The sequence below is a fragment of the Andrena cerasifolii genome, chromosome 1 (assembly GCF_050908995.1).
Source record: "Andrena cerasifolii isolate SP2316 chromosome 1, iyAndCera1_principal, whole genome shotgun sequence".
In the NCBI taxonomy this organism is placed as follows: domain Eukaryota; kingdom Metazoa; phylum Arthropoda; class Insecta; order Hymenoptera; family Andrenidae; genus Andrena; species Andrena cerasifolii.
Window position 1 is genome coordinate 6,174,250 of NC_135118.1, and position 16,914 is coordinate 6,191,163.

Genomic DNA, 16,914 nt, shown 5'->3' on the forward strand with positions numbered 1-16,914 from the left:
TAAAGTATTCACATATACATTATACTTTTTAACTAAAGTGAAGAAATATTCCTTAACTTAAGTAGATCGAGAATGATTACATTCGTTCGAAATATACAACTGAGATTCTACAAGCACAGTGAGGACTTGAGAATGTTTTGAGAGAAATTGGGGTTATGTGACGCGTGCACAAAACAGTTATGCTCTTCACCAACCAGAAGCGATCACGAGAAATCACGAATCACTGTGAAAATCACCGTGATCGGGAACGAACGTGATCGAATCGCCCGTGATTCACAAACAATAGTTCTAGCCAACACTAAATAGTCGTTACCCTTTCTGGACTCTACGTATACCCGAACTACCGAAGCGCCACCTATGCGCCGATCGCACCGAATGCCTACAGAACAATGTTTACGAATTATAACCTCTCGTCCGTGCTGTAAACGAGAACGTTTCGGCAGCCGTTTGGTTTCGCGTATTTTCGATTGAAATAGCAACTGCGTTTATCGATGCAGCAACGTTTCACGAGCGACTGTCGCAGCCAGGCACGATCAATCTTTGACGTCGATGTGGCAGCCCGTGCTATTTCAGAGTGTGCCCCGCGCGATAATAGCGACTGCCAAGTGGCGACTATTAGTAGCGTTTTAAGCCCGGTACTCCGGCCGGCGCGAACGATAGGGGTCAAATTAAAACGCGACCGATCAGCAGAGGGGGAGTAAAAATGGGGAAAGGGGTGGAGAGAGTTGGGCGCGGAGGGCCGAAAGTATTATCAACAATTCGTGTCGCTGTCAGTAACGATGCATTAACGCATTCATATCGCGTTCCAACCCTTCGTTCGACTGCAGCCTGGCGTCCGCTCCGCTCGCATGTACGCGCCTCGATACACGCTGGCGCGAGTTGTTCGCACCGGTGGCTCGTGGACGCGAGAAAACGGCTCGGAGGGATCAAAGCGTACGCAACGAACATCGCGTCGGGTACGTTCGACGCAGGTTGTAAACTCAGGGAAAACCCTGTCGGATATTTTGCTCGTATCACAAGCCGTCGTAACACTTACTCGCATCCTAAGTGGCAAAAAAAGTGTGTCACTAAATATAGGGGTCGGTTGACGTAGACGAGGTGCCGGGACGCCCGAGGTGCAACACGCGTTTCGAAGCCGCGCGTGCAGGTATCGCGTGCCCGCCTTTTCAACTATCTTACAATTTGTCGCGAGACGGCGAGCGCGGCAAGAACCTTGCGAAAAAAGTTGACGGTGGAGCGCGGTGACAGCGTGTAATAACGCGCTGCAGCGAGGCCACTAATTTACCCGCTGGTAATACTCCTCACGTTCCACCTCCTCTGCACAATATTTTTACAATATGCACTTACGGTGGCTGTGAACGGCTGGCAATTCTAGCAAATACTATTAACCCGTGACCCAGGTTGGCGTGCGTTACGGGAGCGCAAACAAGTTCGTGGAAATCTTGTATTATACGTAAACAGAGGTACATGATGTTCTCGGAAGAAGAAGGTCGTTTAGTGATATCTTCGTCGACAGAGAGGCGAGAGTTGCGCGATTTAGTAGCTGGGAAGGCATGGTACACGTATGTACCTACTTCTTTGAGAAGCTTCTAGCCTTTCTACTTCTATACTGCCTACCTGAGCGGGTGCTGTCTCGTCTAATAGCTCTTGTAACAGTAGAGTTGTGTCTCTTTATTGGTTCGATAAGTGAAGTGATTTGATGTATCTTCAAGCCCATCACTGGTCATGCCCAAAATCACTAGATAGTGTCAGGGCCGGCGGATGAAACGTGAGATAATCCGGGGCGCCAACTTTGCGGGGACGTCGCAATAAAAAAATCGTTTTTCATGTCGTTATTCTAGTTTTAGTATCTCTTAGTAAAAAGTGATGAATTACCAAAATGAAGTAGAACGGATTGTGGTTTTATTAAATAATTAAGAAGGTGTCGTCAAAAAATGGTTTAGCTGGGTATCACGTGGTCACGCCGGCTCTGAATAGGGTTTGAGCACTCGAATACCTCGTCCAAGTCCACATCATCAGGTCGCGACTGAAGTAGATGCAACGTGAACTCGCGTGATGTCCTCGTGACGAGTCCGGCCAGCGCTGAACGGTGCGGGCATTCGCGATGCATAGTTCCGTTCACGTGGAAAGGAATATCTGGATCGGCGAGCGCTGGTCCGCTGAGAGGGCTTTGTAAGCTCGCGCACGAGGTTCGCGTCGTCCCAGAGAGGCCGCCACGCCGCCCACGTCGTCGCCGATTATCGGGAGGTATACGTGAAAGGTAAGGGCAAGCCCGATCGAGGATAACGATCGTTTATCGGCGCCAACGCGGCATCGGTCCCGGTTCCCCTTGTCGACAGATCGATTCGAGGAAATGGAGAATTGCGGTAATTGTGATAAGTAACGCGATATACGCTCGCCCCGAGCGCCGATCGTCCGCGTCGGGAAAGGTGTTAATCCTGGCGGAAGATTTATAGCGCGAGTTGATATCGCGCTCGGTTTACCGAAACGTCGTGAGCATTGAATGAAATATCGGCGACGGCTCTTAGCACGAGGTCCGTCACCGACTACGTTGCTGCGGTAAAGCAAGGTGTCTGGCGTTTGTTATGCTCCAAAGAGCAAGGAGTACTTGTACCACCTGACATGAAAATAGCAATGGAATGCAGTCGGTATAAGCTAGAGTGTTAACGTGTGCAAGGTGTTCGGGACTTGATTGTTCCTCCAATATTCAGATTTTTAGGGAACTGTTTGGGTTAATGCTTCACCTACAATCGAGCTGCGATAATGTTACTAATGAGTCGAGGAAATTTCTCAAATAATTAAAGAGAAAGTGTACATTCTCCTCTAATTGAAACGTTAACAACATTCCAAAGGACCTAACTACTGTCACCGTAGGCAGTTTTACTTAAAATAACGAATAAATCTTGTGAAATGATACATAAAAAAAATTTAGCACACAATTGGAACTGTTATTTATAAGATACAAAAATAGCATTTAATTTTTTCTTCGTTAATTTGGATAAAACGATAAAAAATTTTGAACGGATATTAGGAGGGTGAAAACAATGACTTCCTTACTAGCGAAAGAGGAAACAAGGCGTTAAAGAAAATGCTGTAATTGTAATATTTAAGCTATTAACACAATAGAATATAATGTTTTAAATAATATAAGCATCATAGGAAGTAAAAACGATCGGAATTCAACGATTCATTAAGTCTTTCCATTTATTAATTGGGTGACAGTGATTGGCACAAGCGTTTCAAGCATTTTGGTATTACTGCCATACCGTCAAGGACCCAGTTCCTGATCACTTAAGAGTAACTACCGCGGGTTTTTAAGCGTCTAAAGGGAAAACTTAACCAAATTCAAAAGTTTTTTTGTTATTTCAGTAAATCTATGGTCTATCTTTAATTTGGTATTAAAAAAGTGCACACATAATAATAATTATTTTATAATTTAACTTTGGAAGTGAAAAATGCAAAGGGAGCAGTTTCTGATCACCTTCACACGTTTTACTATGAGCTATCAAATTTTGCGTATAAATTTCAAAATACTTCAACATTATTTAGTAATTTGTTAGAATAAATTTGTATCATAATGAGCTTATTATTTTTTTTATGTTCCTAAACTGACCAGGAACTGGGTCCTTGACGGTAGCAGTGGTTGCTCATGTGCATGAGACGACATAACCTTAAAATGAGATAAACAGTATTAGGTTAACTGGCAGTAATTGGGGTGTCAGTAATTCAGTCAAATGCATTTTAAGGGTGTCAGTGATAGATTCCGAAATATATTTTTGAAATTGATGAATGTATACGTAAAAATCGAAGTTTTAAGATCCACCAATTTTTTTCCATCAAGTAAACATATTGAAGAATAATAAATAAGAAGAACGACATATATCTTTAGTCTATAAGTACAGAACTATAAGATAATGTCAGAGTCAACGCTTAAAGTGTCAATAATTGGGTCCTAACCCCCCTCGGAACAATTCTTGCACGCGTTTGCTCCAGAAACACTTGACGTACAACCACGCGTCTCTCCTTCCTGGAGCATGAGCACCTAGACACGCAACACTTTTTTGTCTCCTCCAACAGTACTCGGGGAACTTCGATCGTCCACGCTGTGTCCATTAAAGCCAACCTTTTCCAAGGGTGTCGAGTTTGTTGTTAAGCAGAATCTCGCGGCAATGTAACCATGCCCCAAGGCCTACATCAGGCAAGGCACTCGGTGCCTGGCGAACGGCGCGCAGGCCGTGTTCGCCCAGCAGGGACAAGGATGATGCAGAGAGAGACAGAAAAGGACTGAAAAATATGTGAAAGCATGCCAGTTACAAAGCACCAATTGTGACTCCCAAAGGTGTCTATCCCCGAAACGGCTCCGAAGAACAACTCGAGGACCTCTTAGCGAGCCAGCAGCGATGAAGAGTGCAGAGGTGCGTTTCCGGGCCGGGGTTCGCGTAGGTAAAAGCACGGGATACGACGGGATATGAGTGAAATCGCAATAATTACCGGCGGCACGGATCACAAACCCTGCAATACGGTAGTCGGGTAGGCGGTATGGCCTACCAACAGGCGCATACAGGTATACGCAAGCTCTTTGTCGGAGGGAGGTGGAGTACGGGTTATATTGGCGCCACCTCCTGCACGGTTAAGCGAGCGACTAGGGCAGACTTACGCCTTAAGGCTCTCTCTCTCCCTCTCTCTCCCTCTCTCTCCCCCTCTCACTCTCTCTCTGTCTCTACCCCACCCTCTGTCTCTCGCTCGTGCACGCTATCTCTCCCACCCTCTCTCTCTTCCTTTACCCTTTCCCCTGATTTCCTCTCCGTCGCTCCCTGATCGCCCCTAACCGACACCTCTCGCTTCCACGCTCTTCCCTCCTCCGCGTCCGTCGCACCCCCTCCTCGCTTGGGCTGCTCACCAGCTCGCTCGCACGGCCGCTCGCGCGCGCTCTGCCCTCTCTCGTCCCTCTCTACCCGCGCTTGATGCTGCAACTCCGGCTCGGCTAACCCAACCTAACCCGCGGGCCAACTTCATTCCACGCCGACTGACCACCACCGACGGCCGTCGTCGTCCTCGACGCCGTCGTCGTCGTCATAGAACGCGGGTCACGCGACACGCTGCGCCGCCGACACGGTCGCCAACGGTGTGTTTGTGCGTCCAGGGGCCTTTTTTTTCTCGCGCGCCACCCCGCCGCTGTGTGCCGCCGGCTCTCGCGCTCGCCGATCTCGGTCCAACGGTGACAGGGTCCACGGCAGACGGACACCTGGGGAGAGACAGAGGGGGGAAAGAGAGATAGTGATCAAGTGCGTCGAGGCAGCTTCCGTTTTCACGCGGAACGCGCGAGGGAGCAAAGGGAAATCCGGAAACGGGGGTAACCAGCCGCGGCTCATCTCGCCCACGGCGTTCCAGCGCGCGGACTCGGCGTCCCGTCTGTCCCGAGGACGTTTCCTAGGAAGAAGGAGGAGGGACGACCATGGACATATCGGAAGATTGCTGGGAGCACGTGGGACTGCTCCAAGAGGTCTCCGGTTCGGAACCACCCCCGCCACCATCCGCCACCGACTTCCTAATCCAGCAACAGGAGGTGAGCAGCAGATTTCTTTTCTCTACGCCGTGCTCGCGTTTCGAATCGTGGTTGGATTGATTGAATCGCGGGCGCGGGTAAAAAGCGCGGGAATGCGTGCTAGACTTTGAGGGTACCTTTTTCTACTGTACATAGGATCGTGTTTGTTGAATCGTGTATGTACATGCGTATCTTTCTTAAATTTTAAAGGTCACGTTTTGGTGCAGGGGTAGCTACCATCGCAAAGCTGTAACTTTGAGGCATTAATATCTTACCTGGCACTTATGTCATACTGTGATACGTTAACGTTTATATTTTGTGGTGCAAATAGAGGGTGGTTTAAAACAGAGTGGGTGAACTTAGGGGCATTTATCTAGTATTCGTAAAAATGGACAAAAAGCATTCACCCCAGGATGTGTGATCACATTGCTATATTCCACGCGATATCATGAATACTAAATTGGGATCTTTTATAAATCACTTTCTTCATTACTCAAATCATTACAACGCCTCTTCATAATTAATTTTCTCCTTAGCGAAATCAATTGGAGGACTTCCACACTTTATGAATGTAGTTGCTTCTTTATAACGACCATGAATTAACACCCAATCTTCTAGAATCTATACTTATCAATTGCTACATATTAAGTCCATTTAGGGAAAGAAAGGTGGGGAGTAGAACATCTCCTAGGTATTGCATACCTCACGAGAGTCCATTTCTATCTTTATCTATCTTCGTTAGAATTGCATGCTCTTAAATTCTCCAATCTTCTTCTAATATTATCCCACAAGCACACAGTATAGGTATACGTACCCTCTAACGATACTCTACGCTCGTGATACCTAATTTACTTTTTCCCTTAACTCATCCCGCGAATGGAACGTTTAAAACAACCACACGTCGTGTCCATTTGGAGCAGCTATCTTTACCATAGTCACGGGCCAAGTCCATTTGGGAAAGCTGTCTTCAAAATAATCCACAGAGCACAGGTGGACTCGACCGTGTTACGCGTTGTCATAATATCGTGACGCGCAACGATCACATAATTTCATAAAACGTTCGCATACTTGCTGCGCGCAGAACTCGCAAAATCCCATAGTACCGTTTTCGCTAAATCGCCTCTGAAATTAATAACACTAGCTGCGCGATCTATAATTCAACTTTCGTCGTGAAAATTGTACGCGCCGCACACAGCGGGGAATCGATATTTGATACCTGCAAATAGGGTCGATAGAAAGCTGTCGATCGAATCTATTATCGGACACGGTGTTTTGTATAACGGACACTCGTTAACGAACTTCGATAACAAATAAGAAATCAAATCCCTGTTAGCCCCTAATTGGCAGATTATGAATTAAAATCGTGCACGCGATCGCCTGGCTAATTTACCGGCGTTTCGATGTACCGACAACCCACGATTTTCTGTAACAATCTGGGAACGACATCGAGTCAGTTTTACGGGATTAATTATTCGGCGAACTTTACAACGAGGCAGATCATCCTGCTTACCCCTCGCGAATTCGCAAGTCGATCGCAAAGTCGACAGACGATCCTTTTTCTAGCCTCGTGTCACCTAATCGAACTGCATTCGATGATCAACAGCTATAGACCCTTCCAGTGTACCATTCTATCAATCCGAGGGTTTAATTTGCCCGAAATCTATCGATCGTCGAGCAAATCAAATCCCGACACGATAAAACGCGTTACGTATTCCACGCCTCGTCATTAACTCGTTACTTCTCCGAAAGCATCGCGGTTTCCAAGCGGAACGTGACGCGAGTGCACAAAATCCGTGGACGAGAAGCTCTGGAATCGGAACGGGAACGGCAGCTGTCCCACCTCTCTGTAAAACTGTTTGCTCGGAACGCAGCAACCTCCGATGATCCCAAACCGACTAACGAAAGAATATAGATGCGATTATGGAACTGCATGGTGTTTGGGTGGGTGGAGGGCAGAGATAGGTCCCGAGAGGGTGGAGAGACCAGAGCGGAAGGCGGGGGAGGCCCATTCCGTTTCAATTTCGGGGGTCCCACGTAACAAGCTCTCGCGGCGGAGCAGCGTGGGTCCATAGGGCGTTGGTTACGGTGCCCTGTAATCATACGGGGAATTATAGGCATTTAGACGGGCATGAATGAGCGGATAGGAAAGTTTAAGAAGATATCGGTGGCATCGGGCGCGTCAGAGGCGCGTGCAGCCCGCTGCATCGAGCTCCCTCTTCAGCTTCCCTTCCCTTCCCTGCCCTGACGCCAATTTCTAGAGGCACCTGCAGCCACGATGCCCCGATCAAGGCCCAGATTCACCTCCGATATATACAGGGTGTCACGTAATACTTGTGATATATCTCAGTACTCGAAGGCAAGGCGAGAGGTTCGTAGAAACGTGCGGAATTACGTCCTCTTCGCGAGTCATAGCGAGCTTTGCGTTTTGGTACTACCCTCGGGAATCTCACCTGATCCCGTTCGATTTTTCGTGTTATTGTCGTTAATATACGGGCTCGTTGACTCGTCCTATGAACGATTAAGGTCCACCCTGTATATCCGACCTGCCATCCGTTAGCCCCAGTACGTACACACGCGTGAATTCTGGGACACGAACTGTATCGGCGGTTAATTCGTCTCGTACGGCGGTAATAACAGCGGCAACATAAGTTGCAATCAGCTGTCTATTCGTATGGGTGTGTACATTACCCGGCACGCACACGCGGCCCGCATTATTATGATAAACGATTATATACGCGTATACATATGGATAGGTTGATTGCGCACGGCTCCGATCGTGTAGAATCCGTGTTGCTGCTGTTATTATTATTAAATTGCTTCCTTAGTGCACGCGAAGAATTATAAACAAGCAATCGAGCGCGGACGCGACGATACCAGACGTCCGCACACACGCGCAAGCTCACGGGCTTAAATTTCCTCCGAGGTATTTTAATGCATTTCGAAATTAAAACATCGGGAGCTTCTTGGAGCTGGCGACGCGACTGGCGCTCTGAAATTGCTCCAAAAGGAGCACCAGCGTCATACGACTACATCGCGGTGCAAATTGCAACGAGACACCGGTCGGCGCACGGGCGGGGTCTTCATTTTGCAAATAAAAGCCCTTCAGCGGTCGGGCGAGGCGTCGAACGACTGGTACATACGACTGAATCGAAGGAAGAACGTGCACCTTCTAAGTTCGGAACTTTACCAGCCTCTCCTGGATGTCAAATAAGTTTTGTAGCTCGAGGAACGACTTGAAGACTCGATCGTGCCGATGATCGAATCCGAGGTGAATCCAGACTCGAACTTAGACACGCAATTGAGAGCCAAGCAGTGAGCGATGAAGAACACCTACTGAGTAGAGCTGCCACAAGTTCTACGTTAGGAACAATGCTTAACTGTGCCATCACTGGCACACAGTTCCACTTTCCCCTGCGCAAATCAAGGAAAACGTGTGAACATACCCGATACACTAGTGGCAACACACACTAGCGTCTCATCTGAGTGGTCACCTCAACGAGTGCCTCCGTGGAGATCGGGGCCCAAAACAAATCTCGAAATATTACCTGCCAATGCATAGTCGCCGCAATAAAGGGAAGCTGCTTCAAACGTGAAAGTTAAGTTTGTGGGAAGGCTGTAACTGGCTCCAATTAAACCGACGTGGCCGTATTTCTTCGATTTAACCAGAGACAAATACGCGGCGCGGTGTGGTTCCAGCTGCACGTGAAAGATGTCCGTACAGCGTACGTACGCTGCCGATCAGATCCGCACCTGCGTCGAAATAGTTCGCCTCGGAAGGCCCGCTTTCGGTCCCTACGCGCTGGCGCACTGCTCACGTATGAGTTTCCCACGGCGGGCCAGGATGGGCCCGTGTGGGAATATCGGGGCTTATTACTCGCGCATAGGTAACACGTTCGATCGTCGATCGGCCTCCGATTTTCGTATTCCTTCCTCGTGTGCGTTTTCTCCTCGCTTTGCTACGCCTCGCCCCCTCCCCCTGCTCCCCTCCCCACCACGTCCCCATGCCCCGTTTTCTTCCACCCTGCGTGCCTTCTCTCATTTTTCTTTCGCGCCTTCGTCTCCTTTTTTTTTGTCGTCCCGTAAGTCAATTTGTTTTTGCTTCTTCCTCCTTTCCTTTCTTGCCACCCTTCGAGCCTCCCATTGTTGCCCGTGCTGTTGCAGGATCCTTGGCTGCGCGAATCTTTAAGGTGGAAGTCGCTTTTGTGCATACTTGAGCGAGATATTTGTCAAGTGGAAAGGAATGAGACTGTCGTCCTCGAGGCGGATGCTGTCAGTAAATAACTCCCTTATGCTTATACCCTTCGGCTTGTGTCATTTCACACGTTCGACTCCTGTACAGCTCCCTGACAGAAGGGACGTCCAAGAAAATAGGATAATTGTCGTATAGTAGCATTTACATTCTGTCAAAAAAGTACCGGGAGTCGAGCATTTAAACAGCTCGCTTAGAGGGATTGTTGAAATTCTTTTTGTCGCTAAGTTGGCACAACTGCCCTCTATACTCACGCGGAGTTTCAGCGTCACTTGTCATTTAGTTTGTTTACAGTGCGCCATTGCGTCAGTTCATCTCAAGTCTGTTTTGCGATTTTTTCAAATGGATAAAAATATCGAACAAAGAATCTGTCTGAAATTTTGCATCGCAAATGGAATTTCGTGCGCCGAAGCGCTGAAAATGTTACATAAGGCTTACGGTGAATCGACTTTATCAAAAACACGCGCGTACGAGTGGTACAGTGCATTTAAAAGCGGTCGAGATGTGGTGGAAGATTTGCCTCGCTCTGGTCGGCCATCAACGTCTTCAACTGAACTTCGCATCGCTAAAGTAAAGGAAATGGTGGCTGGAAATCGTCGTTTAAGTCTGAGAGAGATAGCCACCGAAATTTCTGTGTCTCGCGAATCAATTCGTAGCATTTTAAACGATTGTTTGACTAGTGCCGAAAGACCTGAATTTTCTGCAAAAACTCAATCGCATTAAGGTCGCTGAAGATATGTTAGAACGAGTCAATTCCGACCCCACATTCATAAAACGCATTGTAACTGGTGATGAGACATGGGTTTACGAGTTTGACATGCAAACCAGTCAACAAGCTTCGGAATGGCGCCTGCCAATTCAACCGAAACCGAAAAAAGCATGTCAAAGTCGATCAAAAGTGAAGGTGATGTTGACAGTCTTTTTCGATTACCGCGGTGTTGCGCACTCGGAATTCTTGCCACAAGGTAAGACAGTAAATAAAGAATGTTATCTGAGCGTTATGCGGCGTTTGAGCAAATTCGTCGAAAAAGACCAGATTTGTGGAAAGAAAACTCATGGATTTTGCACCACGATAACGCACCATCTCACAAGGCTATTATTGCGAACGAATTTCTAGCCAAAAACTCAACAAATCTTATCGAGCAGCCACCGTATTCCCCTGATATGGCTCCGACCGACTTTTTTCTTTTTCCGAAACTGATATTACCACTTCGAGGCACCCGTTTTCAGTCGATAGATGGCATAAAAGAGAATTCGCGGCGAGTACTGAAGTTGATTCCAAAAAATGCGTTCAAAAAATGTTTTGATGATTGGGTTCTTCGTTGGCGTAAGTGTATTATTTCGAAAGGGGCCTACTTTGAAGGAGATACAATAAATTTGGATGAATATTACATATTTTGTGTTTCATTGACCAATTCCCGATACTTTTTTGACAGAATGTATATCATCAGGGTACATTTATCGCAACGATCGTAGTCAGTTTTACTCAGGGCTGAATTAAGACCTTGAGAGGCCCTAAGCACCCAAAGGATTTTGAGGCCCCCTTATACAGGGTGATCCCTTAAACGCAATGCACTATTTCTTAGGCATTTCCGATAATTTTACTGAAAAGTGTTTCTAACAAAATTTAGATTTTAAAATTCAGAACATTTCTATAGTGCACCCCTTTCTCACGATGCCCTAAACAGGTGCTTATTTTTCATATTGGTTAATCCAGCACTGGTTTTACTCTAGTACAGTGCTTCCTCGTTATCAGCTTCTCCTCTACGTTATAAGCTCGTCGCTATGCTCTCTGTTTCTGGTACTTAAATCGAAGCAAGTGATACAGCTGTTTTATGGCTTAGAAGGAGAACTTGAGAATAAATTAATTTGAGAAATGTGATCTCTACACGCTATGTGCTCACTGTCAGTCCCAAATTGCGAGCTTATATCGAGTAAATACTGTACTCCGCGTATCTCGCCTTCTGCTCTATCAACCCTTTTCTAGTGACTCATAGGACACATCGCATTAAGTTACTCAAGGCATAGGGCTCCCCGTTGAAGAGGGTGCGTGGTCCTCGGTGCAACATTCCTTCGAGCAATGGTGCGCACGATTTAGGTCCCGTTCACACCGAAAACCAGCGGATTCGCGGGGAAACAAGCGAAGAGGCTCGGCGCTCAGGGCACGTACGCGCTCCGTGAGAGAACTCGGCCGATTCGTACGATAACGACGGCGTACGAGCTGCTTCCGAATTGCTGTTTTCGCCGGGACACCGGCCGCGGGCATCGTGAAAACGGAATGAGAAGTGGAACGAGGCTGCCGTGCGATTCCGCGCGCGCTACGTCCACGGAATTCCACGCGATTTCCAAGACGGATTGCAGCGCTCGGCGTTCCTATCCCCGATGCAAACCGCCTTACGTGGTGAAGATCGATCGCTCGATCCCTACACATGGCCGACGCTAAATATTCTGTCGCGCGAACGCCGATTGGAATTCAGCGCGTACGGGCTCGTCGAGTATTCATTGTCGAGAAAATGAGAAACGATTATCGGCCGTTTCAAGTGTCCACCGACGTGCGGCCAATTTATGGGATCGTCGAGGTTCGCGAGATCGGGGCTCGCTATGTGAAACGACTACAGTGGTACTAGCGGAACTGTCCCTCTTGGAAAACTACGATCAAGAATCGATGCCTCATTTATGAATAATTTGGCCTACTTAGTTAAGCAGAACCAACCCTCAATGATTTGAAACTGACTAGGTAAATTTAGTTTGAAGATTTTAGTTGCTAAATAAAGGTGGCTTTATTTCTATTATATTAAAATTCTTGTCATTATTTTACGATGTTTTTTAATGGATTATTCAAGTGACTAGTATAATTAATATTATTTTAATTGTATGAAGCTTTTGTTAATTCATTTTTTAAAATGGAACTTTGGCTTGGTGGTTTTAATATTTGTATAACGTAAGAGTTATTTTATGGGTTGGTCATTTTTTGCAAAATAAAGATCACAAAATTATGGGATCCATTTAACTTATTTTTTGTCATTTTGAGGGTTGAAAGCTTTCTGCATAACTACTTAGGCCCAATTGAACAACCAAGTAGCTTATTCCATTGAAGAGTGGCCCAACTTCAAATGATATACTTAGTACTAAATACAGGTAGTACTAAAACAAACCCACAGCATACACTCTGCCTTATGTAACACCTATTAAAATTGACTTGCTCTCCGTCTTGCATCCCCATTAGAAAGTACCTACAGAATCAAATAGGTAAGCTAGTGAGGTGCCTTTCTAACTTCATTTCTATCAGCATCAACGTCACTTCTATTCGGCATAGAACGCGCGCTATTTTCAGCTACTATTCCCAAGATTCTATAGGCTTGGACGTACTCCAAAGCTGACGAGCGTTTCGAATGGTTCACGCTTCATCGCGTCATGGCTAGCAAAATATGGACACAGCCGGGCATTTGATCGATAGCGCGCCAGGTAATCATACCTGTATCCAGGCGGCGGCGGGCCATTAACGCATTTCATTCTTATCAATGGCGGTCGTTCGTGACAATTATTTTTCCCCGGTAACGTCGCCCTTAAATATCTCCCAGCAGCAGTTTATGTCCTCGCATTAGAAGTGGCGCGCAACCACCTCGCGCGATACGACTCCAGATTCGAGCGTAAACCAGCGAGCGGGATTCCCGGTGAAATTTATTAGGTAGCTATAAATTATGGCGCGGTACACCTGTGCTTTGCCGCGGCCGAGACTTGTCTCAGGGCCCGATCACACCGAAGCGTCTCTTTATAGCCGTCGACTTCTACTTCCGGCCACGGGAACCCCTTTGACCGGCCGATATCGGTGCCCCAATCCTCTCTCTCCCATTCGACTAGCCCGCGAAGAATCGCCCGTTATCCGACGGATCTTGACGTCCCGACGTAGCCCACACGGGACACGTCGCACCTTTGCGTTCTTTAATCTCCGCCAGCTGCAGTGCCGGCCTTTAATTCCTCCAGGACCAGATCTGATCGCCTAGCGTATTAATTAGGGGTGATTAATAGTCGACGGTTGGAGACCTCTGACATTGAACGCGAACGAAAGTTCTTTTTCTTGTTACTCGCTTGTTACGTGGGATATATAAGAAAATACAGCAGTGTCAAGAAAAGGGGGTCAATTAATTGTGTAGCTCAAACCGAGCTCCTTCCATCTCTGTTCCTTGAACTTTGTCATCTTCCTGGGAATTCCACAGTTCGATTAATCACTGGCCGTTGATTGCATTCGAAGATCCCTCGTCAACGCATTTAACCGCCATCATTCGCCAGCTTCGATGGTCCTCGGAACCGGCTAGGTAATACCTGTCTCGCTTAATACCGGCTGTCTTGCTAACTGACCTATTTCGTGGATTCCTTGGAGTATAATGTCTCCTCGCTCGCGCTATTGTCTGTTAAATTCGAACGGGCGCCAGAGTAATAGCGCGCTTTACGATTTAGAGATTTAATATTCGCCGGGTAAGTGGCTGCGCCGAGGCACTTTACCAACCACTATCCTCAACCAGACTTAACCATTTACAATTTACCGCCCCGCTGAACTACATAGAGGCTGTAAATCAATGCGCAGAGAATAGTTTTCACGGAGGACACGAGTATCACCCGCAACTCGGCGCTCCCTCGGCGATCGTGCCCTTAGAAGTGACGCCACGAGTGCGCATAATTACAAAACAGTACGAGATGAAATACAGCGGGCCGTTAATCAGCCGCCTCAGCGAGATGTATCCTCCGCCGAAAAAAAAAAATTGTTACACGTTACGCCTCCGGCATCAATCTTGCCCGGAACCGGGTTGAATTATCGAGAGATGCGGGACACGATACGATACATGGCCTCTCTTGACGCTAAATTTCGTACCGCCGCGATAGCATCTTCCCACAATCTAGCGTCCCACGCAGAGAGAGCTCCCATGGCGCTGGAAGAGGGGAAAGATGTCGCTAGACGGGCCAAGCTCCATCGACGCGTTCCGCCCCGATGATATCTTCGGGGCTCGTTGCGAGGTTCACACGGGCGCGCTAGCACCCCTCCCGACTGTCCCGCGCTTTCCGCGTGCAACGCAGGATACGCACTTGTCGCCCGGCCACTTGTCGCCCCTTCCTGCTTCCAGGGCGTCCGTTCTCCCCCGTCGTCGTGGCCCTCGCACACGCGAGAACCGAGGCTTTCTCCGACTGGAAACACGTGACACGTGCATCCCGTATCGACTGGACACGTGCAGTGCGTCCTCGGTTCCACGCTTTCAACCCCCATGGTTATGGTGCTGCGCCACGCCACTGTGCTCTCGCCGGGCCAGAGTGCGATCGCGTTTACCGCCCCAATAACAGGCCGCCGGCGCGCGATCACCCTCGGTGCCGAGAGCGATCGTCATCGCGGAAACCGCGGGAAACGACCGATTGATGCTGGCGTAGGTACGCTCGAAGAAATACGCCCGACCACTTGTTGCTAAAAAAGATTGCATCTCCGGCTCGCGAACCAACGAACCCGAAGACCTTGGATCTGACTCGGGGGAAAAAGCGGCCAGGGAACGAGTGAGCTGCGGCGAGGCGCGCGGCGATTGAGCAATCGAGGGATGATTATAGTGCTCCGTTTCCTGGGCAGGATGCGACGTTATCGGTGTAATCGTAACGCTTTCAAGCATCGTCCGCGAGGAGTTTACGGGGGGCCGCGTCACGCAGCGGCGCAATCTCTCCAGCGAGCAGTAAAAATCTTTTCTGTGTCATTGCGGCCAGTCGTGTCACGCACACCCTCCAACTTGCCTCTCCGCTTCGCAACAAACTCTGCTTTCTCCTCTTCGTCTTCTTGTTCCTGTTTTTTTCGCTTTTCTCTTTGACTTCTGGCGTTCCCAGAGAGGCAGCGGCCGCCGGGCCCTTCCTCCGAAAGTTTTCCACCCTTGGCGTAAACAGCCAGCCGTCTGTCGGCGAGATGGGGGGAGGGTTCGTTCTAATTGAACGTAACCCTCGGCCGCACGCTCCACGCCAGCGAGGGGTGAGTTTATCTCGACGCGCGTTAACGCGCCAGGACGTAAGTGGGAGTACGTAGAAAGCAACTCCGCCTTTATTCCTGCCTCGGTGTACTCCTCCGCTCCGCTGCCGCTTTATTAAGCAGGAGGCGCCGCACGCGGCCCTCGAGTATTTTAACGCAACAGTTTGCGGTCCAGCCCCCTCTGCTTCCGCTCCCGACGGGATGGAACCGTCTGTCGGCAGCCAATCTTCCTTCTGGGGCCTACGCGATAAGTCGCGCGACGAACTTGCGCGAGATTGCGATGTCTCGATCACGAAGATGCTGCAAGCGGCGAGTGTGGTAAGGGGAGAGATTGTTGGTGCTAGGGGTGGAACAAAATAGGAGGTTGTACGAAAGGACACAGTGGAGTTGATTCGTCACGGCATTGGTACTTAAAACTCAGCAGTAGGTACTAGGGCCGGGACTATTTCTCGAATTTTTCGGTATTTGAATATTCGAATACTTCAGTTGCTCAATTATTTGGCGAATATAATTCGAATACCCAAGTATTCGAAGACTAATCGAATATTTAAGTATTCGAATACTACTCGAATATTTAAGTATTCGAATACTACTCGAATATTTAAGTATTCGAATACCAATAGAATATTTAAATATTCGAATACCAATAGAATATTTAAGTATTCGAATTCTAATAGAATATTTAAGTATTCGAAAACTAATAGAATATTTAAGTATTCGAATACTAATCGAATATTTAAGTATTCGAATACTACTCGAATATTTAAGTATTCGAATACTACTCGAATATTTAAGTATTCGAATACTACTCGAATATTTAAGTATTCGAATACTAATCGAATATTTAAGTATTCGAATACTAATCGAATATTTAAGTATTCGATTACTGATGTATTCGAATAGTATAGTGTGAATTATAAATCAAGTTCTTTAGGTTCATTTGTCAGGGTGAAATCTTGTAAGCTAATTTTGACCCACTTCACACCATACTATTCGAATACTCAAATACTCGAAGTTTATTCGTAGCATTCGAATACTTGTAAAATATTCGAATATTAAATTATTCGAATAGTCCCAGTCCTAGTAGGTACATTATTATTATTTTATTATTATTAAGCGTCTTCATTG

General features: G+C 47.4%; 2 protein-coding genes across 3 annotated transcripts in view; both read left to right on the top strand.

Moving 5' to 3' along the window:
* Nucleotides 1-1,470: 1,470 nt before the first annotated feature.
* Nucleotides 1,471-4,968, top strand: LOC143371079 (uncharacterized). The gene is given in 5 exon segments (XM_076815940.1): nucleotides 1,471-1,562; nucleotides 2,036-2,260; nucleotides 4,134-4,295; nucleotides 4,474-4,528; nucleotides 4,530-4,968. Coding segments are annotated over 5 exon segments (639 nt in total). The 3' UTR covers nucleotides 4,635-4,968.
* Nucleotides 4,969-5,288: 320 nt separating this feature from the next.
* The window catches only part of LOC143367303 (homeobox protein caupolican), a 121,567-nt gene continuing 109,941 nt past the window's right edge, over nucleotides 5,289-16,914 (top strand). For both annotated transcript variants that reach the window (XR_013085013.1, XM_076808961.1), the window contains exon 1: nucleotides 5,289-5,566. Coding sequence is in view for 1 of the 2 variants with exons in the window: in XM_076808961.1 (XP_076665076.1) it covers nucleotides 5,456-5,566 (111 nt within the window). In the remaining variant the exon portion in view is untranslated. The remainder of the gene's footprint in view (nucleotides 5,567-16,914) is intronic.